The 24,025-nt window shown below is 48.3% G+C and overlaps 1 protein-coding gene and 1 long non-coding RNA gene across 6 annotated transcripts; one reads left to right on the top strand and one right to left on the bottom strand.

The window, feature by feature from the left end:
- Window positions 1-1,029: 1,029 nt before the first annotated feature.
- IRX5 (iroquois homeobox 5) lies at window positions 1,030-3,918 on the bottom strand. The gene is made up of 3 exons (XM_042877166.1): window positions 3,611-3,918; window positions 2,291-2,696; window positions 1,030-2,129 (listed from the first exon to the last, which is right to left on the bottom strand). Exons 1-3 carry the CDS (start codon window positions 3,857-3,859, stop codon window positions 1,390-1,392), a joined length of 1,395 nt encoding a protein of 464 aa, XP_042733100.1. The 5' UTR covers window positions 3,860-3,918; the 3' UTR covers window positions 1,030-1,389.
- Window positions 3,919-5,134: 1,216 nt separating this feature from the next.
- On the top strand, window positions 5,135-23,662 carry LOC122183321. 5 transcript variants are annotated; one of them, XR_006180222.1, is made up of 8 exons: window positions 5,135-5,203; window positions 9,519-9,621; window positions 10,334-10,485; window positions 15,484-15,980; window positions 16,453-16,536; window positions 17,478-17,721; window positions 22,222-22,651; window positions 23,491-23,662. It is a non-coding gene; the product is annotated as an uncharacterized LOC122183321 (long non-coding RNA). The 5 variants fall into 5 exon arrangements; XR_006180225.1 differs by having other exon boundaries at window positions 15,484-16,536; window positions 22,222-22,491; window positions 22,570-22,651; XR_006180223.1 differs by lacking the exon at window positions 15,484-15,980.
- The last annotated feature ends 363 nt before the right edge of the window (window positions 23,663-24,025 follow it).

The raw sequence follows: 24,025 nt of genomic DNA, 5'->3' as shown, positions 1-24,025 counted from the left end.
AGTCTTCACACATTCAGGTCGGAACAATTTTGATTTCAAACGAGATTGCACGCACCACTCGGGTACCCAGGAGTTCAGACGTGACACACGAAGGACCTTTCAAAGCCCCGTAACACGCACACACGCGTGAATAAACCCGTTCCGGCCACCGAACGGTTCCGACAAAGTTGAAGGGCTCACAGAACAATTATCCGGATTAGAAAAAAAAAAAAAAAAACACAAAAAACAAGAAAAAAAAAAAAAAAAAAAAAAAACAAAACAAGAAACGAACCCGAACCAAATCCCACGCGAACGGAACGGAGCGGGCTGCCCGCCGCTGGGAACGTTCCCACCGTGTCCGCCTCCGCCCGACACCCCCCGCTCCGGCCGGCCGGCGCAAAGCAGAGCCCTTCTCGGTCCCCGGCCGCCCTCCTCCCGAAGCGACGTTCCACCGACCGGGTCGCTCGGCTCCCGCGGGCACCGGGCGCCGCCCCCCGCCTCGGCCCCCGGCGCACCGCGGGGCTCGGAGCGCTCCGGGACTGCGGGCGGCGGCGCGGAGCTCCCGCGGCGGCGGGCGGGCGCCAAAGCCGGGCCGAGTGTGACCCCTACCTGCCGCCGCCCGCAAGCACCGCGGGCCCGGGAGGGGGCCCCGAGCGCTGCCCCCGCGGCCGCGGCCCCGGGCACCGCCAGCGAGGGGAAATCTGGCAGAAAATCGAACTCATTAGCGAAGTTGAGCAGCGGATCGCTTCGCGTGAAACGCGGCACTGATTGCGGGTAATGAGGTTACGTGCGGGATCGGCCCCGCGCCCGCTGCGGGAAGAGAACGGGGCTGCGGCCGCCGGAGCGGGGCTGCGTTGTGCCGCCCGCCCACTTCCCAACGAGCGCTGGATCCCAGAAGTGGGACCCGTTCCTCTTTGCCCTTTTTTTTTTTTTTTTTTTTCTCGTTATAGTTTAGCGCACGCCCAAGGGGGGAAAAAAAAACCACTAGCCATAAAAAAATAAATTAAACTTGTATATATATATTTTTAAAACTATGAAACAATTCGGAAAAAGACACAGAAATGTATATATTTATATTACGAAAACAACATTAATGCCTGTACAGGTGTCTCGATTTCATAATTTACTTCAAAGATACCGTATTATCAATTTAAATACAAAAGCTACATTAAATATACAGAGGGATCCGTACAAACGTCCGTGGGGGCCGCGGGGAGCGCTGCGGGCGCGGGGGGGCGAACCACTCGGCGCCGCTTGTTTCGTTTTTGCCTTTCTTTTGGTAGTGGAAAAATAACTGCCGCGGCATTTCTTATTTCTTTCAATAAATTAAAAAAAAAAAAAAAAAGAAAAAGAAAAAAAAAGAAAAAGAACCGAAGCACAGTCCCAGCGGGGGAAGGAGGGAAGCCGACATTAAATGCTGGACATACCTTTCTTCAGTTCGTAAGGCGAGTCCTTGCCGAGCTCCGCCTGGGGCTGGCTCCTGGCCGCCTTGGGCTCCTTCCCCAGCCCCTCGGCCCGGCTCAGCACAGTCTGGTTTAATCCATTGAAGGCGGCGCCGGGCGCGGCGGGCCCGCCGGCGGGGTGCCCGTGCAGGGCCCCGAAGGAGCCGTAGTTCGTGTAGCCGGGGTAGAAGGGCGCCGTGTAGTAGAGCGGCCGCGGCAGGACCGCCCCGTTGGGGAAGGGGCACTGCGCGGGCGGCGAGCGGGGCCGCGGCGGAGAGGGGCGCGGGGGGCCGCCGCCTCCCAGCACGGCGGGGCCGGGGGCCGCCGTTTCGCCACCCGCCTCCCTCGCCCTGTCCGCCGAGGTGGCGATCTCGGCCAGCGACCAGAGCTTGGGCTTGGCGAGGGCCGCCTGCTGCGGCGAGTGGATGACGGAGGCGGCGGCGGGCGGCAGCGGGTGCGGCTCGGCGACGTGCGGCGGCCCCGCGGCGGCGGAGGGCGGCCGGAACGGCGGGGGCTCCTCGGGGCCCGGACCGCGGCCCCCCGGGCACGGCCCCAGCGGGGAAGCGCCGGGCGCTTTGGGCGGCCCGTCGAGCCGCTCCTCCGGAGGCTCCTTGCAATCCGAGTCGCTGAGGCCGGCCTCGGCCTCCCGCGGGCTGGGGGGCTCCTGCAGACGCTCGCAGCCCGGCGCGGCCCTGGGTTCCGCCGTTCCTGCGGGGGAAAGGACGGGGGTGGGGGGGCGGCTCGGCGGGCGGCCCGAGGGCCCCGCAGCTGCCTCCAAAGCCCGCGCGGCGCCGCCCGCTCCCCGTCCGGGCGCACCGGGCAGCCCCGTGGGCGCGTACCCCCCCCCTCGACCCCGGCCCACCGCCTACCTGCATCCGGAGAGCCAGGGTCCCCCTTCTCCTCCGGCTTCTGCGGCTCGTCCTCGTCGTTCTTTTCCAGGTCGATGTTCTCCTCCTCCTCCTCGTCCTCGCTGCGGTTCCGCGGGGTCCAGGTCATCTTGTTCTCCTTCTTGAGCCGCCGTCGCGCGTTGGCGAACCAGGTGGAGACCTGGGTGAGGGTCATCTTGGTGATGATGGCCAGCATGATCTTCTCGCCCTTGGTGGGGTACGGGTTCTTGCGGTGCTCGTTGAGCCAGGCCTTGAGCGTGGCCGTGGCGTCCCGCGTCGCGTTCTTGCGGTACGCGGGATCCCCGTAGGGATAGGAGCCCAGCGGCGCCGCGTACGGGTGGTAGCCCAGGGAGCCCGCCATGGCCGGGGGGTGCTCGTAGGGAGAGCCCTGCGGAGAGAGCGCAGAGCGGCCGTGAGCGCGGGGCGAGGCGGTGGCGGGCGGCAATGACACGGCAAGGGCAGCCGGGCCTGCCCGCGCCCCGCAGCGCCCCGCAGCGCCGCTCCGGCCCGGGGGGGGGGGGGGAGCCGGGAACGGCCGGAAGGCTCCGGCCCCGAGGGAACCCCGCTCCTCTGCCCCGCGGCCGGGAGCGCGGCGCTGCCTTCCCGCTGTTTTCCTTCCCGCTGCGTTCTCAGTGCCTCCCCGCTGCCCCCCGTTTCCCCGGGGCTGCCGCCGCGGCGGACAACCTGCCGGGCCGGGAATAAAGGGAAAAGGAAAGAGCAAACGGGAGGGGGAAAGAAAAGAGGCCGGGAAAATAAAAATGAAAAATAAACGAGAAAAAGGGAAATAACTCAAGGAAACTCCGCCTGAAGCGCGAACAGAGCAGAGGAACCGAGCAACGACCCCCGGCTTTATTTCGGGTGCGGCGGCGGAGCGCCCCGAGGCCCATCGCAGCGCAATTAGCGGGGAAAGTTGCCGGGCTCACCGGCCGCACTTCAACCACCTCCGGCCGCTGTCGGTTCCTTCCCCTTTACACCGCAACAAGAAAACGGTTGCGGATTTCAGACGCTCAGTCTGTTCTTCTATATAATCAAAAATAGATAATTTTTGCTCTCGTTGGGGAAGCGGGAGCGGTCCCTCCGGCGCTGCCGCTGCCCCGCGCGATGCCGCCCGGCCCGGCTCGGCCCCGGCCGCTCTCCCCGGGCCGTGTCCGCAGCGCTGCGCGGTGCGGGAGGAGCGCGCCGGGGCCGGGGGCCGCGCCGCCTTTTGTCCCCGCGAGCCCCGAAATCGAACGGGAACAAAAAGCGGGGCCGTGGGAGGGGGTGCCGTGCCCGGCGCGGTGCGCTGCCCGGTGCTGCTCTTACCACGTAGGAAGTGAAGGCGGCGGCGGCGGCGGCGGCCGGGTCCGTGCCGTACTGGAGGTGCGAGTTGTAACCCGGGGACGGGGCGGTGAAGGCGGTAGATCCGGCATAAGGGGAAAAAGCGGAGCCCGAAGAAGATCTCCCAAGTTCATCGGTCCTGGGTCCGGAAATCACGCTGGTGCTGTACGCCGGGCACGAGTAGAGAGCCAAGGAGGCAGACGGCTGGTACAAGTAGCCCTGAGGATACGACATGGCCCCGCGCACACATACACCCGCGGGCCCGGGGGAGCAGCCGCGCTGGGTTGGGGCCGGGGCTGGGGCCGGGGCTGGCCGCCCTCGCCAGCCGGGCAGCGGCACCGCTCCGCGCCCCGCGCCGGGCACCGCTTCCCGCTCGCTCTGCCCCCGCTCTGTGCTGCGTTCCCCTCTCTGTCTCTGCCCCTCGCACCGAGGGGGGGGGGGGGGGGGGGGAAGGGGGGGGCCTTTTTTTCTTTTTTTTTTTTCTTCCCTCCCCCTTCCTCCTCGCTCTCGCTTTCCGCAGGGTCCTGCCAAGATGCTAAGTTGGAAATCGCAGCTCCTGACGCCTTCTGCGCGGCCCGGCGAGGCTCCTCCTTCGCGGGGTGTTGTCAGGAGGCCGGGCCGGGCCCGGGCCCGCGGCGGGGCCCAACCAGCGCCGGGGCTCCGCGCTCCCGCCCTCCCCGCGCCGAGCGCGAGCTCGCGGGCAGCGCGGGGCCGTGCGGGCGCGGCCGCAACTTTCGGCGTGTGCCGAGCGGCGGGGCGGGTGCGGTAAGAGCGGAGCGGATCGGCAGTAGATGTATCGCGCGCCCGTCTCCCTCCCCTCCCGCTCCTCCCTCCGCCGAAGGTGGGACGGCCGTGCGGCGCGGTACACACGGCGCTCAGACCGAGGAGCCGCGCCGTCGGCTGCCGCCGGGCCGGGCTGTGGCCGGGCGGAGCGGGGGGGGACGGACACGCGCAGCCCTCGGGAATCGGGGCGGATCGGGCCGCACGGACAGCGCCGACTGCCCGCCGATCGGCGGCTGCGATCTTCTCCGATCGTCCGCATCTGTTTCCCACCGGGAACAGCTCAGGTTACCCCCGCTGGTTGCTCTCCCGGTCCCCCGCCGGGGGAAACTCGTTACTTCGGTGCTCGTCCCGAGCCCCCCGGGCTCCGCTGCCGGCTCGGGAAAGTGTTTGGCAAGGGTGGGCCGGGCCAGGGGCTCCTGCCACCTCCCCGCAGTCGAACGGCAGCGCCTTCCCAGGAGGGGCTCGCGCCGGGTTCGGGCTTCGAACCCCGGCCACAGGGATCAGCCGGCGGCACCGGGCACCGCCGCAGGCGGGGCGGGCGTGGCCCGCACTACACTTCCCGGCGGGCCCCGCTGCCGCCGGGCCCGCCCCCGCCCCTCCCGCCATCCGATTGGCCGTCTCCCCACGGCCGGCCGTCCCTCTCCTCCTCCCGTTGGCTGGCGGAGCCGTCGCTCCGCGGGGGGTAGAACGAGGCGGGGCAGCGGCGGGGCGCCGGCGGCATGCGGGAGCTCGGCGCTGACAGGGCGGCGCGCGGAGGCGCTGCTGGACGGGACGGGCGGCTCCTGCCCGCCGCAGGTGAGGACCGGAGCGGGACACGGCGGCGCCGCTGCCCACGGCCCCGCTGCCCCGGTGCTCGGGGCGCCCTCTGCCGGCGAGGCAGCCGCGCGGGACCTCCGCGCCGGCCGCCGCCGCCCCGCCTAGCGCTGAGAGGAGCGGGGCTCTCAGGACGCGGTAAGGCCGCGCGGCGCGGGGATCCGAGCGCTCCGTTCGTGGCGGTTCTGCGGCGTCACCTCCGCCCCGCGCGGCTCGCTGCGGAGGGACATCTCCGTTTCCCGCTGTATTTACGCGGCCCGCTCGGCGGGAGGTGCACCCCGAGTATGGGCTGCGTCCCGCTCTGCCCGCGTTGTTTGCGGCGGTTTGTTATCGCGGTTCCTCGGCCGCTCAACTTTCTGTCCCGGGCGGCGCCGAGCGCGGGGTCGAAGCGCCACGGTGCCGGAGCCGCGCCTTTGCTTTCCGCCGCTCCCTTTCGGGACGTGCGGACGCAGCCGGGCGCCGCTTTCCCTGCCGGCAGCGCCGGACGCGCGGAGCGCCTCGCTGTGAGCGCTGCCCCAGCGCCAGCGTCCGAGCAGCCTGCTGTTGTGGCGGCCCTGGCAGGTGCGGCTGTCTCGGATGCGAAACGCAGTGAGGAAGAAGCAGCGCGATTTTTTGTTTATTTATTTGTTTGCGCGCGTGTTTTTATTTGTTTTTGAAGTGCGCTTAAAAGACGCTGATGGATAACGCCGCCTTGGCAGAGGGTGCCGGCACAGGTGTGCATCGTTATCTTAATTAAGATCCGGAGAAAATGTCATCTTTCAGCATGAATCATGAAGAGAGATGCACAAGGAGATCACTTCAGCTTTTTTTTTTTTTTTTTTTTTTTCCCTTTTTCCATATTGCAGAGAGAGGGAGGTGATTTCACAGCCCCTTTCTGGTATTTCTGTATCACAGTTCCTCACCTACCAGACTCATGCTGGATGATCTGTTTGCCCCATAGTTTGGGACCGCATTGCCTGGAAGCCCTGGGAAAAGCCCTTGTGTCTGAGGCTGCCCCTATGAGCCACATAGGGAGACTTTGGGCTGCAGGAGAAATTGACAGCTAGGAGAGTTTTATGTCATGCATTTAAAGGTACAAGCAACTTGCATTAGCAACAGAACGAAACTTAGGTATCTGTGCATATGTGTATATACATACATATATATATATATTTTTCAAATTGTAAAGAAAAAATATTTTACTTTTCTCACCTTTATAGTACCATGGAACAACTTTTACAATACTTAAAACTAATTAACTGCAGAGTGGTGAGGAGCTCACGTTGTGCTGTTAAACCAACGGAGAACTCAGTGTACAGGAGCTAAAACCTCCCACACAATGCTCTGGCAGTGAGCTGCAGGCTGCCCTGCAAGCAGTGCTGTGCTTGCAGCTGCTGCCCCAAGTGGGGTACTGGGAGGTGCTGTGCATGCAGTGTGAGTCCTGCACGGCTCTCAGCATGGCGTGGTTTTTGGGGAGCTCTCCCTATGTCCCTGCACTCTACCTGTTAGTGCTCTGCTCCCACTCAGACCCTGGTACATTTTCGTCGTGCCTGCAGTCGGGACAGGACAACACAGGCAGATCTCTGCCTTGTTTTCTTCAGCAGACCTTTGCAGGCAAAATCTTTCTGTTTGTTAGAAGCTGATTATCACTCTTTATCCTTTTTTAATTGCACCAAAAAACCTGTTTGGTGTGTGCAATAAAAACATGCATGAGTACAGAGCCCAGAGCGGCTGTACAGAGCACAGAGCTCCAGCAATCCCAGCAGTGCCATGGGAAAACCTGAGCTGCTGTTTCTGTTTCCTTGAAGTTTCTTGTAATGAGATCAAACGCTGCGATTTGCTTGAATTTGCTGCCGTGATACGGACTAAGTTAAATATGTCTTTAAGGTTAATTTTGCTTACAGTTCCTTGGGCATATGTGGTAAATGTGATTGGCTTAGTGAAGGGGAGGGGAAAAAAAAAAAAAGAAAACCTGCTCCTTTTTGTCTCACCCACCCAGTTTTCCCTTCCAACAGCCATCTCTGCTGGCAGCTGCCTCCCAGTGCCAAAGGAGCTGCAGGTGAGGGGTGGCTGTGCTCCGTGCAAGGTGCCTTCCCAGCACAGGGCTGCAGTGGGGCCGCACCTGTCCCAGGGCGCAGCGGTGTGCAGGCAGCCGGCTCCTAATGGCAGCGCTGTGTTCACACGGCTCTGTGTTTTACCGGGCTGCCTTGTGCCTTTACCTCTGTTGGAGTGTATTTTTTGCAGTTCTGGTATTGGTGACAGCTGGTGAGGCAACCTTCCTAGTCCTGCGACCAGAGAACCCCTTGTAACAGTCTGAATGTTAACAGAAATCAGAGAACAACCTTTCCATTTTCTTTCGTATGGATACAGATGCAAATGATTCTTGAAGCTGTTTTCTGCAGATCAAATGAATGTGTGCTGCACAGAACCAGCATCATCATCTTTTTCTTTGTTTGTTTTTTTGTTTTCTCTCCCTTCATATAAATCATTGTTTCAAAGCACAGAGGCAGGCTGGATCCAGGTAACAGGGATTGCACTGTGCTAACAAACTCGTGACCGATTGATCTCCTGCTCCTCCTGAAGGAGGCATTTCACAGCTTTTTCTTTCCATAAGCACAGCTTTTTCAGTGTTTCTCAGCATTTCTGTCACATATCAAGAATGCGTTTACCTCTGAAACATTTCTGTGCTGGCATCCGTGAAACTTTTCATGCCCTTTGCGTTTAATTTTGTACAGAATAATGCATGGCGTAGTATTTAGGTCTTCTGTTTTCAATTAAGCTGCATTAGGTAACTAAGCTCTTCTTTCATATCCCATAACGAAGTATCAATATCCAGATGGTGGTGTGCTGGGACAGCATGGCTATGGCTGCTACTGCAGAGCTGAGAGCTATCGCTGCAGCCAGCGCGATAAATAACGCCGAGGTTGTGACTCTTGGCGTATTGGAGGTGCACTAAATAATGCTACAGTGCTGTTTATTACTGGTTTCATTGGATAATATGCAGCTGTAAAACCTGCTTGAAGCTTTTATTAAGAATACTCTGTCATTATAAAAAGATGCCTACAACTTCTTTATGATATTAACAGTGCCGGAATTGCTCTGTGCTGGCTGCCTGGCTGGGAAGGAGCGCAGCTTCTCTGTGCTCCAGGATGCAGGGATGTCTCTTGGGAAGGAGACAGCTCTGGGTTGGAAAAGACACTTGTAAGGCACTTTTGTTCTGCTTGCTCTTTGCTTTTTCTTAAGTTTATTTCAGTATTTAATTTCTTGCTTTGATTAAACTTCAGGTGATATCCTCTGTGCTATAAACGGTGCTATTGAACTGACACCAAGGAAACTTGTGTGGTTATTTGAGAGGCTGCAGGATGGCTGAGGAGCTTTAGATGGACCGAGAAGATGAGGGGGGAGACTTGGTGGCAGGAAAGGAGCAAGGAGTCTGCAATCCCAGCCTGTTTCCTCATTCAGCCTGTGGCACATCATATGGCCGGGATGTGTCTGCGTGTGTAACCTCTGTGCCTCTGTTTGCCTGACTGGAACCCTTTGCATTTCCTGGAAATACTCAGATTTAAGCTGTTGGCCATACACATATCACTTATTAGACTGTTGTGTTTTCAAGCAAAAGCAAATTATTCATTCTATTACTGATTTATTAATTAAATGCCAATAAGTTTCCGTATTCCCCAGACCTTTGGTTGCTGTATGGCTTTATTTACAATGCAACTCTTAGGCAACACAGAACCAACATCCACCAGTGGGATGTGGTAATAACATGGTGTGTGTGGGATTTGACATGCATGTTGGATCAGTGGATGAAGTGACCCTTGTGTTGCTCCGTCCTTTACCCTAAGTTGTAAGGGAAATCTGTCCCAGTTAGAGATAATTCTTTTATTCCTTTGTTATTATTCCCTTTCCCTGTTCTCCCCATGTCCGTGCTTTGCCTTGGCAGAGCACAGCCAAGAGGAGAAGCAGAGAGGTCTGTGATGGGGAGAACAAATCCAGCACTCCACCCCAGCAAGCACACCTGAATGCAGGAGGAGACTTGCACAAAGCCAGAATACACTTGGGCTTGCAGCAATTTCTAGCCATGTGAAGTCCTATTCAGAGCTAATCCGAAGTGATTTGTTCTGCGTGCAAAATGATTCATTAAGTAAAGCACTGCAATAGTGGCACTGTCCTTTGTGCTACTGGGTTCTGTCTCTAACCAGAAGCAGAAATAACGTTTCCAGTGTTAGTCCTGTTTCTTTTAAGACCGTCGTATGGTGCAGATGGTAAACGTTGTAATAATTATGTTTTCTCTTTTTCTTTTTTTTTTTCTCTCTAGATGAGTTCAGGGAGACTGGTTTAAGCAGTGCAGAAGTTCATGGATGGAAGAAGAGTCCTCGTTTCAGAGCACCTAAACATGAAGATTTTGTAAACGCCATTAGGTAGAGAGTGTTGCTAATAGTTAAATTTTATCAGTAAGACTGAATGCTGTAACTGTGATTATGCACCACATTATTGGTCATGGATCATATGGAACTGCTTTTAATAAATGTACATAGACTGGTGGCTTAAATAAACAGTATGAGTAAGAACAGTAAATGGGGGAACTAGGCACTAGAGGAAGTGCTGTTAGCTTATCTTTAAGCCAGCATCGTTTATTTCTGCAGTGCTGTCTGCAAGTTCTTGTATGGCTTGAGAAAGTCACAATGAAGAACAGTACCTTTTTATTCAATAAGTTATTCTTATTCTTGACCAGAAAGACATATCCATTGTCCTTCATAGTTCTCAGCTGCTACAGTAACTTAATACTTTGTCCAGCAAAAATAACACTCACAGTGCTGACCTAAGAAATATCCATTTGTCTGTGGTGCTGCAGCATGTGCTGCTCTTCCTTCTCAGGGATCCTTTGCTGGGAGCTGCTGTGTGCTGCCTGCTGCAGCGCAGCCCTCTGGGACCCCTTGCCTCCAAAGATGGAATCCATGAGCCTTTTCCACTTTGAAACTGGGAGTTCTCCCTTCTGAGCCCAATGAGTCTCAAATATTGCATAAAAGGATTTGATAGTGTTGTCCAGGAGATGTGACTGACTGAATTATTACTAATATTAAGTGCCTTACGATGCTGGGAAAGAGTCATTGCATTCTTTTTTGCAAATAGGAGAACTGGCGTGCAGGAGGAATGGATCTCATCTGTCTGCTGTGATTCTTGACCCACCTAATTGGCTAATGGCCATGAGCAATAACAGCGTGGCTCAGGGGAGCGGCGCTGGGGCAGAGAAGCACTGTGCTGTGCTGAAGGCATTGCGTGTGGTGAGTGGGGTCTCTCTCTGGTCTGGTGGCCAGTGAGGAGATTGAAAAGGGCTGGTGGTGCTGAGGCTGTCTCTGTCGGATGGCTTCATTTGAGATTTTGTCCAGGGGAGCGATGCCCTCCGTAGTGTGGTATTGCAATTCGCTTCTAGGAGCTGCTCTTTCTTTATTTTAATTTTTTTTTTCCCCACCCCCTGCTTTCCTTTCACAATAGAGGGGCCTTTCCCCAGGAGAAGTTGATTGACTTCTCAGCTCATACGTGCAGTTTTCTTGCACTTGGTTAGTCTCGAAGGCAGTAATGGGTTCTTCTGGCCTGAGAATTTAGTTTCTTTCTTAATAGTTTATTTTGCTCAGAAGAGAGTCTCTCTAGCTTGCTACAAACAACATTGATTTTGATGTGTATCAATAAAGAGTTAGTCTTAGAGATGTGTGTTTTCCATGTAGAAGATAAAGACTTAAAACCTACATGAAAGGAATGCCTGTCTTGGAGAGGCTTGCTTAGATGTAGAATATGCCCTATTCTTTCGTATTTTGAAAAGACTGTAAAGAGTGTATATATATTCTTTGCAAGGAAAGAGGAAATAATTCCGTCTTTTGATTGCGTTTTTTTCCTTAGTCTTACAGTTCTTACAGTTGCAAGATAAACACTTGGAAACACGAGTTGGTAAGGTTAATGTGATTAAAATGAATATGTGATAACGAGCTCTGCGCATTAAAGATTAAGAGCTCAAATTATAGGCTCTGAAGTGGGGCGCTCCATGAGCGCTTGGGAATTTTGTTTGTGTGAGGAACACGAGGCTTTGGCCCACGGTTGCGGTTGCACAACAACGATTGCGTCCTGTCTGCTGTTTGATCGTAACCGATCTGCAGAGACGTGTCTGGTGCACTGCCGTGTCAGCGTGGAAATGCAGTCTGGGCTGAGGCTGGGGGTGAACGAGGGAATGATTTCTGCCCCAGTATTAGCAGTATTCTATCAAAATAGAGTGATTCACATTTACGAAGAGCGGTTTGTAGCGTTTTGACCACGCAGTAGTTAATTCTTTACGTATAAATTGATCCTTTATACAAATGTAATTCCATACACAACAGTTAATCTCTTTGAGTGCGAGTTGCAAATATGCTGGCAATTAATTTATGTAGGTTATGACTCTCTCCCCCTGGCCCGTATTCTGCCGTGGTTACCTACGCTAAAGTTGAGTTGGTTTGTGCTTAATGAAAATTAGATGTGAAATGTGATATGGAGAGGACAAAGAAGCATTGAAATCCTTATTGGTCTTTAAAAGACCAAGGTACTCCAGACAATTTTCCTTTCTTGATCTCCGGAGAATTTGATGTGTAATTCTGTTAGGAGCAATTTGGATTGAAGGAGATGGAAATATTTTCAGAAGCAGCGATAGGACCAGATATCACTGCGTGCCTGTTGCAAAGCCTACTTTTGTTTTAAAACACTTTGCATTCTGAGAGGCTAACTTATAGAGACTCTGCCATTGAGAAAGAAAAGCATTTTAGAGCTTTTGTGGAGAGACAAGCCTAGCTGTTATTTCTGTGCTATTTGCTAACGGTGCACCGTTTAAATGAAAGTTTGTTTGCATAACAGCAATGGCGTTTTACCTCCTCTTCCTTGGGGTTCTGTCCAACTGGATGTTATGAGTGGCAGTTGCAGTGGCTGCTAAGTGTTTAAATGATGACACCATTATGTGAAGTGATTTTGTAATTCTTGGCTGGAATCTCTCATTTCATCTGCTCTCATCTCCTTTGAATCATACTCCCTGGCTGCAGAGATTATGATTGATTTGTTTGTGACAGATTGCAGGAAACAGTCATTGATTTTTCAATATTTTACCTTAAAATTATTTACAGTTGTAACCAAGGGGAGGTATTTCCATGGGCTGTCAGCCCCTGAAAGACTGGGATAATATTCCCTGCTCCCTGACAAGACAAATTACCCGTAATGAGTGCAGTAGCTGAAGGGTATACTTTTATTTTAAAATATGTCAATAACCCCAGTGACTAAACGAATATTGATTCAGCATAATGAAGCCTGAGTAATGTGAAAATGAGCTCTTCAAGGAGCACGGTAAAGACTTTCTTTTTAGCTTGTAGCAAGAAGCTTTTCATTCTTTACTGTTAGGTAGTGCAATTGTGCAGCTTTAAACAAGTCGTACTGAAACAGCAGCAATATGCAGCATGAAGAACGTAGCTGCTGGTTTTTTGGTGCTTGTCTGACTGCTTATTTTCTTCAAGCTCCTTCCTCCGTGCAGTTCAGCAGATCAGATGGTGAAAGAGAAAAATGCAAGTTATCCAGGGCAGAGATAGAATTACTGTTGGTGTTAATGTCTTCAGCAGTAATATTCTTCAGCTAGCCTAATGGCATTTTTAAAGTGGATTCCGCATATATGAGCATGGAAATGTATCTAAATAAACTGTAGATTTAATTTCATATTATTGACTTCTCAGACATATTGATGTTTGTTCTATATGATCGCTCTAATATTCTCGTCCTTTAACAATTTTGGATAGCTGCTTTATGAGAAGCTAGATATACTGTGTTATAAAACTTAGTTACCATAGCGCACATTTTTCTTTCTGGTGCCTTGTAACACTGTGTGTTCCTTACAGAATGGGAATTTTCAAGCAGTAATTCATTTATATTACAGTAATTTATGCAGTGCCATAGGTGTGGTGTGGGAAAGCATCTAATAGATTAATACGGATGTACTTCAATTGTTCAGGGTAAGGATTAGATTAAAGACCATGTTGGGGTGCAATTTTCTTACTGTTAAAAATATTGAATGCCAAAAAAACTGTCATAGGAAAGGATCAATTTGTCATTTGTATTTGGGAGCACTGCACAACACTGGGTATAAGCAACTGTGTAACGCAGGCTTACACCGAATGACATTTTGTTGGTGTTTGTGTGCAACGTGTCAATTATGAAATGATATTGTAGCCAGGAGCCTTTAGTGAGCGTGTTTGGGCACAAAGATGACTTCCCTTATTTTCTGAGGGGCGACTTCAGTTGCATCCAAGTAGCTTGTGAAAATCTTCAGAAGAATGTCTTCCAATAAACGTGATTTTTGCAAATGTCATCCTCTAGCACAGCTAGAAAGTTATTTCACTTGAGAACCTGTGGCATTGTGAATTAAATGCCAACCCTGGAATCTGAGAGATGTTCCTGGTTTTTATAATCTGTTAATTTGCAGAAGGGTGTTTAGTCTGAGAGGTTTTGTGCGTAACACCAGGGGTTTGCAAAATACTGGTGTGTTATTAATGATGAAAGTAATAACCTCGCCGGGGGCTTTTGCAGGCTGGGGTTCAGCTGGGAACATTAAACTGATCAGTAGAGCTTTGGCCATCCCAAACTGTCTGACTGTCTTCTGTATTTCTGTTCCTTTTGTTTTTTCTGGCTTCCAGCAGGAGGTGGGAAGGGAAGGCCGCTGTTGGGTAGCTTTCCCACAGTAGTAAGGAAAAGGGAGACAGATCAGAGCTGGGTGCCAGATCTATTGCAGTCCGAAGGGCAAATAAATGTTTGTTTTAGCCACATCTGCTTTTCCTGGATAACACTGCATGAGCTCAGTGATACCAAAGTGAACAAAAGCAGATACTGCTGGAGGTCCTGCTGAACCAAAGTGGGCTTTTCTTGAACGTCACTGGCTTGTTTCACTCGCAGGCCAGGGAGCTCATTCTGCTGCCTTTCCCCAGGACATGTTTGCTTGTTAAATACCTGCCTGCATGGCGTTCCGGTTCAGGCCTGAACGACATACTTGGCACTAAGGCCAAACGGTGCCTCCTTGGCTGCAGGAAGCAGACAAATGGCTTGTGAGCTCTGTGTGTGATACCAGAGATTTCTGGTGATGGGAACTTGGAAGCTCTTACGTTTCTTCATGTCTCCATTTAGCATTAGAACCGCTGCAATTGCCAGGCTGCTTTCAGGTGAGTAATGAAGAGAAAACAAACTAAGACCCCCAAATCTCAAATGCTTGTTGGTAGCATTTGAAATCTCCTGCCAGCAGGACGTAAACTCAGTTCAGTAGGTGAAAGTAAAGGAGAAAACTATGAAATAATGCTAATGGGTAAAAATGGAGTAATCTAATTTGTGGCAGAGCAGAACCAACAGTTAAGTCATGCAGGACTGAATATAAGTTTGGGTTAATAATTAGGGGTCATATGTCTCTAAATGGTGCAGGATGGGGGAAGACACGGAGATGTGGGTGATAGGCATCAAACTCCCTGACACCTCCCAACTCCAGACACTCTTTTCTGAAGTCCAAGGACTAATATGTCATGGCACCTGAGTAAAAATGGTCTGTAAGTGGTCAGCACCAGTTGATATCTATCCCTTGTGCCGTAAACTTGATGTATTGAAATTGCTGTTTTCTGTTTTTATAATTAACACACAAATGATTTTTCATTGAAAAAGGCTTGCATATAGAGTATTAGCATTTTTTTTAGAAAGACCACATTATGTACTAAAAGCTTTCAGTTGGTATAGTGGTATGTGGTGTATGGGGGACTGTTAGAGAGCCATAAAAATCTATGAGGAGGGCCCACAGTGCTTTGAGGGATCTAGCCTAGCTGCTGTGGCTAAAAGTGAATGGCTGAGTTAATGCATGAATGTTGAAATCTGCATTTGGAATTATGGAAACAAGTTGAGAAACAAGAGCTTAACTGATGGTTGACTATTTTCAGCGCTGGGGAAAGAACTGTTATGTTTTCCTCTTTTTTTTTTTTTTTTTTTAAGGAAGCTCCAATGTCTTTGTGTTTGTTTGTTTTAACTTATCTTTTAGTATGAAATGTCATTCCCAAAATGAGGTAATGTCCTTGTGTTGGTGGCAACAGCTGGAGTTGCAGAATTCATAAATAATTCAAAGGGGGATGAAGGGTAGGGGGCTTTGAATCTTTATAATGCACAGACGCTTCATTTTAGATACGGCATCATTTGAATTCACTCAATATGATGATTGCACTGACCTGTCATATTTATTTGATGTCCCTTCGAAGGACCATATGCTCTGTCCTTACAGTGCTCGGCATGAAAAAGGAAGCAAGTCGCTGTCCGAAAGGCAGTGAGGTTGCTGTGGGGATGAAGACCCTCTCTTCCTCTCATCAGATCAGTGGATGTACTGCTGCAGGGCAGTAGGAGAAAGTGCAGCTGTTACATCAGTGCAGTGACTGCATGGTAGCGTGGACTGGAGAAAGAAAGGTGGAAGAAAGCAGAAGCTGTTTGCATGAAAGTGTTCTAGGCGTGAAGAACTCAGCTGCCTCTTAGGGCCAGTTGATGTGAGGTGCTTTGTGTGTGGGAGGCAGAAAAGACAGAAGCCAACTAGAGATCTGCTGTGAGCTGCAGAAATCTGGAGGTGCACTGTGATGGCTTTACTGTGGGAATACAATTACTCTGTTGGAAGCTCGGTTGTCCTGCAGCCTTCTGGGGATACAAAGCTCAGGTCTTTTCACTGACCAGTCCATGAAGCTGCTTGCTTAGCTAAACAAAATCTCAGGTAATGGTTTTGGGAAAACATGCTGTGGGAGCTCTTCAATTCTGGCAGCCGTTGCATCTGTTTCTGCTCTTTTTTCCATGATGTTTTTGTTTGTTTGTTGTTTTTTTTTCTTTTTCTTTTTAGAAGTTACATAGCAGTGTAACAGCTTCAAGTTCAGCCATGTGCCCTAAGTAATGAGCTGTGTGATAATGAGTGATGTGTGATTCCTACTGGCTAACACGTTGGCTCATGTTGACAATTCATAGTAGATAACAGGGCTGTGTAAATGTTACCTCTGAATGCACTATTAAGAGGCAATGTTTTTATGGAGCAAGGTGCAATTGCAGCAGAGAGCAGTGATTTGTATGAAATAGTTTGTCCATTGAGCTCATGTCACTGGCAGAAGGAAACTAATGAAGTGCAAGCTAGTGAAATGCAGTAACTAGAAGCTGTGAGTAAGAATGCTAACTGTATGTAAAACTTTCTCTTCTAGATCCTGCCATTGATGACCAAACCTCCCTGAAATCTTCTTATCAGTTGCTGCCAAGATGAGAAGGATAGCAGGAAAGAGGAGTGTGTAAGTGGTTCTCATGACAGTTAATTTCATCATTTTATCAAATGACAGGTTGTTTTTTTACCTCAAAACTTGACTGTCATGACAAGATGCTTTTGGAAGCTATCTTTGTAAAACAAAACTGACAATTTTTAGGATACAAAGAGTTATTGTCTCTTTCTGTACAATGTCGTCATTATGGTAAACTGCTGGAAGGTCTTTATTTCTGAACTAATTGAACTTGCATACCTCACTCATTTATTTGAAAATCTGTTGAATGCCATGTGAGAAGTTCTCTTGCCAGAGTTTCTTTTTTCTTTCTCCAATGAAACAGTTATTCTTACAACACTCAATTTGTTATTGTCTAAAGTACTGTTGCCCTAGCCTCCTGCAAAGTGTTTCTTCTTAGTAATTCTTGAACAAATAAGGAATGAATCAGGTTTTGTCCTTCCATGTTTTGATCAGCATATTTTACCTCTCTGTAAAATCTTATTTAGTTTTCAGAATGACAGCATTACAAAGAAAGGTGCTTTACTTCCTTTGCTTTTTTTTTTCCCCCAATTGCAAGTGTCTTGTGCAATGATGTTGTGAATATGTGCATTGCCAAAACACAATTACTGGGAGGAGAGACAAACTGCTGGGAATGTCATGTTATACCAAATCAAGAATTTTTAACTTTTACTTACTCTGCGCAGTCTTTTCAACTGTAACTCCATATATTGCATCTGGCTTATATTTTGACTCTACTGGAACCAATGTGTCCTTGGAGTTGTATTTTAGAGTAATTTCAGATTCGTATGTATTGTGATTGTTTTTGTGTTGTTTTTGTTTTTTTTTCCTCCACCAGCCTGCTTTAAACTGTTGGGATTAACTTCACAGAAGGCAAGAGATACAGCCTCCTTTGCAGCAGCTGTGCTGGTTATAAAGGAGGCTTCATGCAAACTTGCTTGCTCTCTTTTTTGTAGGTTATTGCTCTCACTAAGCAAGGAAGTTGAACTGTTTTCCTGAGCACACCCAGAATTAATTCAGCCCAAGCTGATCATGTTATCACATGCTGGTTACTGCTGGCCCGGGTCATTCTGATGGAAGAGCAGGAAGCACACAGACCAGCTGCACCAATGGCTTACCTGGGAAGGGGTGTCACCAACAGGGGAGTTGTGGAGCTGGTGGTGGTTTGGTGTTTTCAGCAGGTGCAGCTGCATCTCTAAGGTAAAAACTTGACCTGTTGGAAAGCTGTGAAGCATGTTATGAGTAATATTTGTGTTTCAGAGCCACACTGGATAATGTAAAGTAAACCTTTGCTCTGTGACTCGTACTGTTCAATGTGAGTGAAGAGAGGTGGTGTGAGTGTGTGTAGCTGACAGGATGGTGATTTCAGGAAATCCTCTGTGCTAAAGATGCTTGAATGGTGCGGATGCTTCCATCTCAGCAAACACACTGTTGTGTGAACACACTCATCAGAGAGGTGGCCTTAACCACTACATGCCTTGAAAGAAGGCTTTTGACACTTGGTGACCTGACTAGCTTTTAGAGAAAAGGGAAGAGCTCTTGCCTCTGCAGCAGAGCCTGTCTTTCTACCCACTGCTGCTGGTCTGCCTGATTCCTGCAGTGTGGGCAGGAATCCAGTGAGACATGCAAGCTCTCAATGTTCCCTGTGCCAGTATGGATGATCTGTGGTACTGGAGGCATTCTGGGTAAAGCCAGCACACATTTCTTCAAACCTGGCCCTTTTTGCATGAGGACTGTGGATTGTAGGTGCTGTCCCATTAACAGGACTTGGGCAGACAAAGAACAAGAGGCTTTCTGAGCAGTTAGAAATCTGAGAGCAGCAACTCTGCTCATGTCTCCTCTTGGGGCACTGCTAGATGAAAAGAATTCAGTTCAGTCACAGAAAGAACTGAGCTTCCACCTCAGCTGGTGCTGCATTCGATACCTTTTAATTGGTTCTGAGCAGGAGAATGAGGAAGTGTGCACTGGCCTCTCTCATGTGCCATGTATAAGGGAGGGAAATAATGTATGATATCTGGAGAAGAACTTGGTGCACATCAGGATAGCACCATGGCACTGCTTTGCAGGAGAGAACAGCTTCCCCTGGCTGGCGTATCCACAGCAGCACTGCTGTACCACAGTACCTTCAGACCAAAGCTGTTGCCCAGCCTCGTGTTGGCCTCAAAAGTAGCATGAGGAGATGAGATTTAGGCCTTAGGACTAAGGCAGATAATCACAGACTGGGGACTGTCCATAAACTTAGAGTGGCTAGTATTTAAAAATGATGTGATGAAAAGAAGTAATAGATATGATATGACTGTGTGAGGCCTATTGCTTTCCTGCCAAGTTTTCAGTTAATTTGGCTATGCACTGCTATACACTGAGGAAAAAATTTGAACTAATCTATCAGACAGTTTTTTAATCATGTTAGCCTCTCCTTGCAGTGCAGTGCTCAGTGCATGCGTGGCTCAAGGAGGCGAACCACGTAATTTCCAAAATCCTCAGTTTGCCACTGAAGCAGCCCATAGGGTGAAGGTGAGGGCAGCTGCAGGCACTTAGTGCTGTGACGACAACCTGAGGTCAGACCCCTGCTGAGCTGTCTGTGTTCAGAAGTGAAGCACCGTGTCTTCCAAGGACTGCTGACACATCTGTGGCTGCTGAGGGCTGAGCCTACAGAGCTCCTTCAGACAGCCTGGAATCCTCACATCTTAATATGGGCCATTGTCATACCCATGTTAAAATAGTTAATGAAATACTTGTGGCTTTCTAACCACCCTTTTCATCTACTCAAGTGTTAATACCATATAGTTTCACATAATTAAACCAGTACTGTAAAATAGCATCTGTCTTATGTAGAGCACTGTCATGGCTACGTTATGCCAATGAGTAAAATTTTATGTCTGAGCACTTAAAATGATCAAGTAGTATAGTTAAGACTGTCATATTGTTTATGTGGCACTAAAAAGAAAACAAAATACAATTTCACAGCAGACATATATACATATATATTTTTTTTCTTATAAATACTCCAAATAATAGGATGGATTCAACTAGACTTTCTGGCTCTTCAGTGGTTGCTGCATTCTGTATGAATATATCAGGATCCTGGGCATTTAATAATTTATTTTTATTACAAACACATGATTTCTCTGTATGTTTGCCACAGATCTGTTAGACAAAACATAACTTCTTGAATAGCATTGTACTCTCACTTTCAAACTCCTTTAACTTCAGTTCAATCTTGGTTGAATACAACGCATTCCTGAAAACAGTCTGTACATCTGTAACATGGCAAGTTGATTTTATAGGATTGCTTTCATATTTGAGACATAGCAAAACATTTTCAAGGTGATGCATGTTGATATATGGGGATAAAGATCAGTTACTGACAAAGTCTAAGGTGCAAGTTTTTAATAAGACTAATGAATAATTAGAAATTATCAGAAAAGGTATAGCAGATTTTCTAGCACTTTAGGATTTTGAAGGCATGTGAAATGGTTTCACAGAGGTGTATGCCTGATCAAATGGCTGAGTGGGGTGGAAGAATTCCTTGCAGGCTTCTGTGGTTTCTGTTACACCTGGGTTCAGACTGAGTCGCCTTAGTTGTGTTTTTGGCTTAGAAGAGAAGGAGGTACCTCAGTGTAACAAAGAGCTGGGGCATGGCAGCTACCACTGAACTGCTAGGCACCTTTTTGTAAATCCTTTCTTTAAAAACAACAACAGAAACGTTTGGGACAGATGGAACAAAACCAACTAATTTGGCAAACCTTTTCTCTTCTACAATCAAGCCTTTCTCAAAAATGCTATTTAATATCGCGGCACTTGGTTCCAAGGAGTGTGATGTTTCATTGGCTTTAGGTGGGTTTATTTCCTCCATCCATCCATCCACCCCAGCGCCAATGAATCAAGCAGCACATGAATTTTTTTCAGAGCAACTGTCTTTTGTACACTGCTGCAAAGTGTAATGTCGCCTCGTTGCTAGAAATAATTATTAGGCTTAAAATAATCTGACAGCGTCCTGCTGTGTATAAATTAGGTTTGTTCTCTGCTAAGATCAGTTTGCTGGCACCCATTCACTAACACATCACCAAAACGCGATTGCAAGTTGATCGCATCCGGTTATCTGCCTTTTTTCTTCTTAATGGACTTTTTGTTGCTGTGCTGTCACCCAGGTTGAAATAAACGCATGCAACTCGTGCGATTCAAAGTTCTGTGCAGCCTGGGGAGATGGTAGTGGCTCTTCAGCAGCAGGCTCAGGGGCACAGGCACTGCAGAAGGGAAGCAGTTGTTTGCGCTTCAACTTCTGAATCTTGTGCAACTTTGGTTTTGGCCAACTTGGGTATCTTCTGCTCTCAGACAAGCAGTATGTTATCAGTGAGGTCCCAAATGCCAGGTATAATTAGCTCATGTTTAGAGTGGTGTTGTTATGTTTTGACGTGTATGTGCAAGCCTGCTTTCATGCAGAAGAACATATTTGACGTGGGAAGAATGCTGTGTGATTCAGAAAAAGTTAGAAACATTACTTAAAGCTGTGCACTGATGTTTCAGATTTCATAAAACGCCACAAAGTTTTTATTTCTACGTTCATGATTGATTAGGGTTAGAGTTTTAAAGGCTTAACGCTGCCTACAAGTACTTTGTAGTCAGTCACTGAGAATTATAGGCTTGGCATAATTCACATTTCTGTTCTTCAGTATATCCATTATTGTTAGATGCTGAGTAGTCATTGCACACAGATGACTGATTTTTTTTTTTTAAATTTTATTTTACAGTTTTACACATGTGGAAAAATACTTTGTTAGAGCAGCTCCTGGGTGAACGGGGTAATTAAAGAACTGCGCCGCTTTTATTGGAGTTGACACATGCTGCATGTTCTTAAGACCCAGTATGTGAGCAGAATGCTTCCAGGATTTATTGCCAGTCAGACAAGTAAAGATACTTTTAATAGGAATAAAGATAACTTCAATTTTTACACTGTTAAATAAAACTGTCTTTAGGAAGAGAACTATGACTGTGATACACTGCTCGTGCCCTTGTTTTTTTTTCTGTATATATGCATTTTGTAGACACACCTGCACAAATGCTGGAGACATGATCACTTTTATTTGACAGTAATTGTATGTTCTGTTTTTACTTATCTGGAGAAAAAATAGTGTTGTAATGCTGACTGAGGATCTTAGTTTGCTTGGTGCCAGAGGAATCCTGCAGTTGGTTTCTTTATTTAAACTGAATTGCAATCCTCCTTAGTTTGACTTGCAGCTCTTAGTGTCTGAGAGCTTGGTGTAGCAAGCAAGGAATTTCATGTAACATAAATTGGAGACTTGGTTTTGTTTTAAATGATGAGCGCAGTGTTCTGCATGCGTAATGCCTTGCAAGTTGTGAAAAAAGTAGACTCGTAACTGCAGCACAGAGTGGCTAAGTGCATTGTACATGAAATCCCTCAAAATGGCTATTGAACAGATACAGTTACTGACAGTGTCATTTTCTGTGATGCGATCCGTTTCCTTTCCTCTGCTTTCTTTTTCCAACATACTGGAACAATTTGAGGTCCATTTGAGAACACTCAGTCTGCCTTTCCTGTTAACAGCTCGTGTCTAAAAGTATCTTTAGCATTCCTTTTTTTAAAACTACAAATACGTGTTTAAGGCAGAGTTCACAAACACATAGCTCTCAAGATCAAGCCAGTTCTTAGCTCACTTTGCATGCCTTTTGTTCACACAGCTCGCGGTGTGGAGCACCCTGCCAAGCACACTGCTCCTCTGAGCTGCAGTGAGAAGTGGATGACCAGTGCTGCACACAGCTAAGCACACAGCCTTATCAGCAAGCGTGCTTTAGGTAGGTACGGGTGCAAAGTGCTTTCCTGAAGGAGCAGGCAGGGGTGGAAAATATCGGAAGGCCAGGTTCTTCTGCTGTGACTCCTTACAGCAAGCCCAGCGCCGGGCTGACACTGTCAGCAGCAGCCACACCTCTGCCAGCCCCAGACGGTGCCAGGTGGGTGGAAGCCTGGGATCAGTGGGAAGGGACACAGCAGGGAAGGCAAACATGCTGTTGTTTTCTGAACGCTTCCAGGTTAAAGCACGGCCATCTTCATCTCCACGCTGAGAGAGAGGAAGTCGCAGAGTCACACTGTTGAGCAGCACAGAGGCTGGAGGTGATTTTTTTTTTTTTTTTTTTTTTTTCCTCCCCCAAAGTCTTCTTTTAAAATAGTTATAATTAAATCACAGAACTTATGCGTGGAAAGCCAGTGGCAGTTATTTAATAAGAAATGCTTTGTTAAGCATTAATTATTTTAAATTCTTAGTAGCATCATATATTATCTGTATTTTGTGTTGTTCTTACAGCTATTTGGCTTAAGACCATCATGCTTTCACTTCCGTATTTTGGGACATTTAAACTGTTAAACTCTAAGCACTTTTCAGGCATTACGTTTGACTTACTGTTATTACGTACAATAAAATATAACAGAACACAATATTAAAGTCTGTGCCAAAAGAATATTATTTGGTGGCTACAAATAAAGAATGCAGACAAGTTTTTAAGATCTGTTTGGGTTTTCATTTTTTTGCTAATTCTTTAAAGGAAGTGTTGTAATTATTAGCATTATTTTTAATACAGGAAAAAAAAGTGTTCCTTACTGGGAAGTGTAAGATACAGTAGTATACTGTTGTCTTATATTTCTAGGGCTGTATTAAATAAACTGAAAATATACACTTGTTAATTTTAGCATCCTGTTAGCATACGCAGTAGGAACTAGTTTTATATCTGAATGTGCCAGTGAGAAGCTGTGTATTTTCAGCTGTTTCTGTATCCTAATAAACCCATCCGACAGACCGGGCTCTGCAAAAGTTAAAGATGAAAAATTGGTTTCTGAACTCCTTGTGTGCTGCTTTAACATTGCGAGTTGATTCCCATGTGCTAAAGTGTAAACTACCAACTAATCCGTAGGAGTTTTACAGGATCGAGTCATTTAATTAACACTTTTAATTTCAGATGTGAGAGAAGGTGAAAGCAAGGTCTGGAAAGCGGAGAGAGGCTTTGTGCTTCGTAGCTGAAGAGTTGCTGTGCTCTAAGTCTGCTGTTGATAGCACCCATAGACCGCCTCCTTCCTGCTAATTAGGCTTCCTGAACACAGCCTCTGGAAATGGCTTGAGAAGTGTGTTGGGTGGGTGTTTTTTTTTTTTTGTTTTTTTTTTTTTTTTTTTCCAACCAACCACTACACCACCATAAATAAGGAAACTGTATTGTATGTAGCTATTACACCAGGCTCGCTTGGCAGGCTGTAATTTAATAGAACAACAATGATCAGACTAGTATATCAGTTAATTTTCAAAACATTTTATTCCACACAAATTAGCACAGGTCCTGGAGGGCAAAATGACAAGAGGTTACTCGTACACTATGTATTTAATTAATTGAAAAATGCTCAAATTGCTTTTACAGTTGTTATTAGAAAGTAGAATCAGTGTTGCCAGTGCTCAACCATAATTAGAGCCCCGGGGAATTAAATATTTAGCATTAGTAATGT

This window comes from Lagopus leucura, unplaced genomic scaffold (assembly GCF_019238085.1).
Source record: "Lagopus leucura isolate 7727_CA_CO unplaced genomic scaffold, USGS_WTPT01 Super-Scaffold_100017, whole genome shotgun sequence".
NCBI classification, from domain to species: domain Eukaryota; kingdom Metazoa; phylum Chordata; class Aves; order Galliformes; family Phasianidae; genus Lagopus; species Lagopus leucura.
The sequence above is the reverse complement of the archived record's forward strand: the minus strand, read 5'-3'. Positions and strand labels throughout refer to the sequence as shown.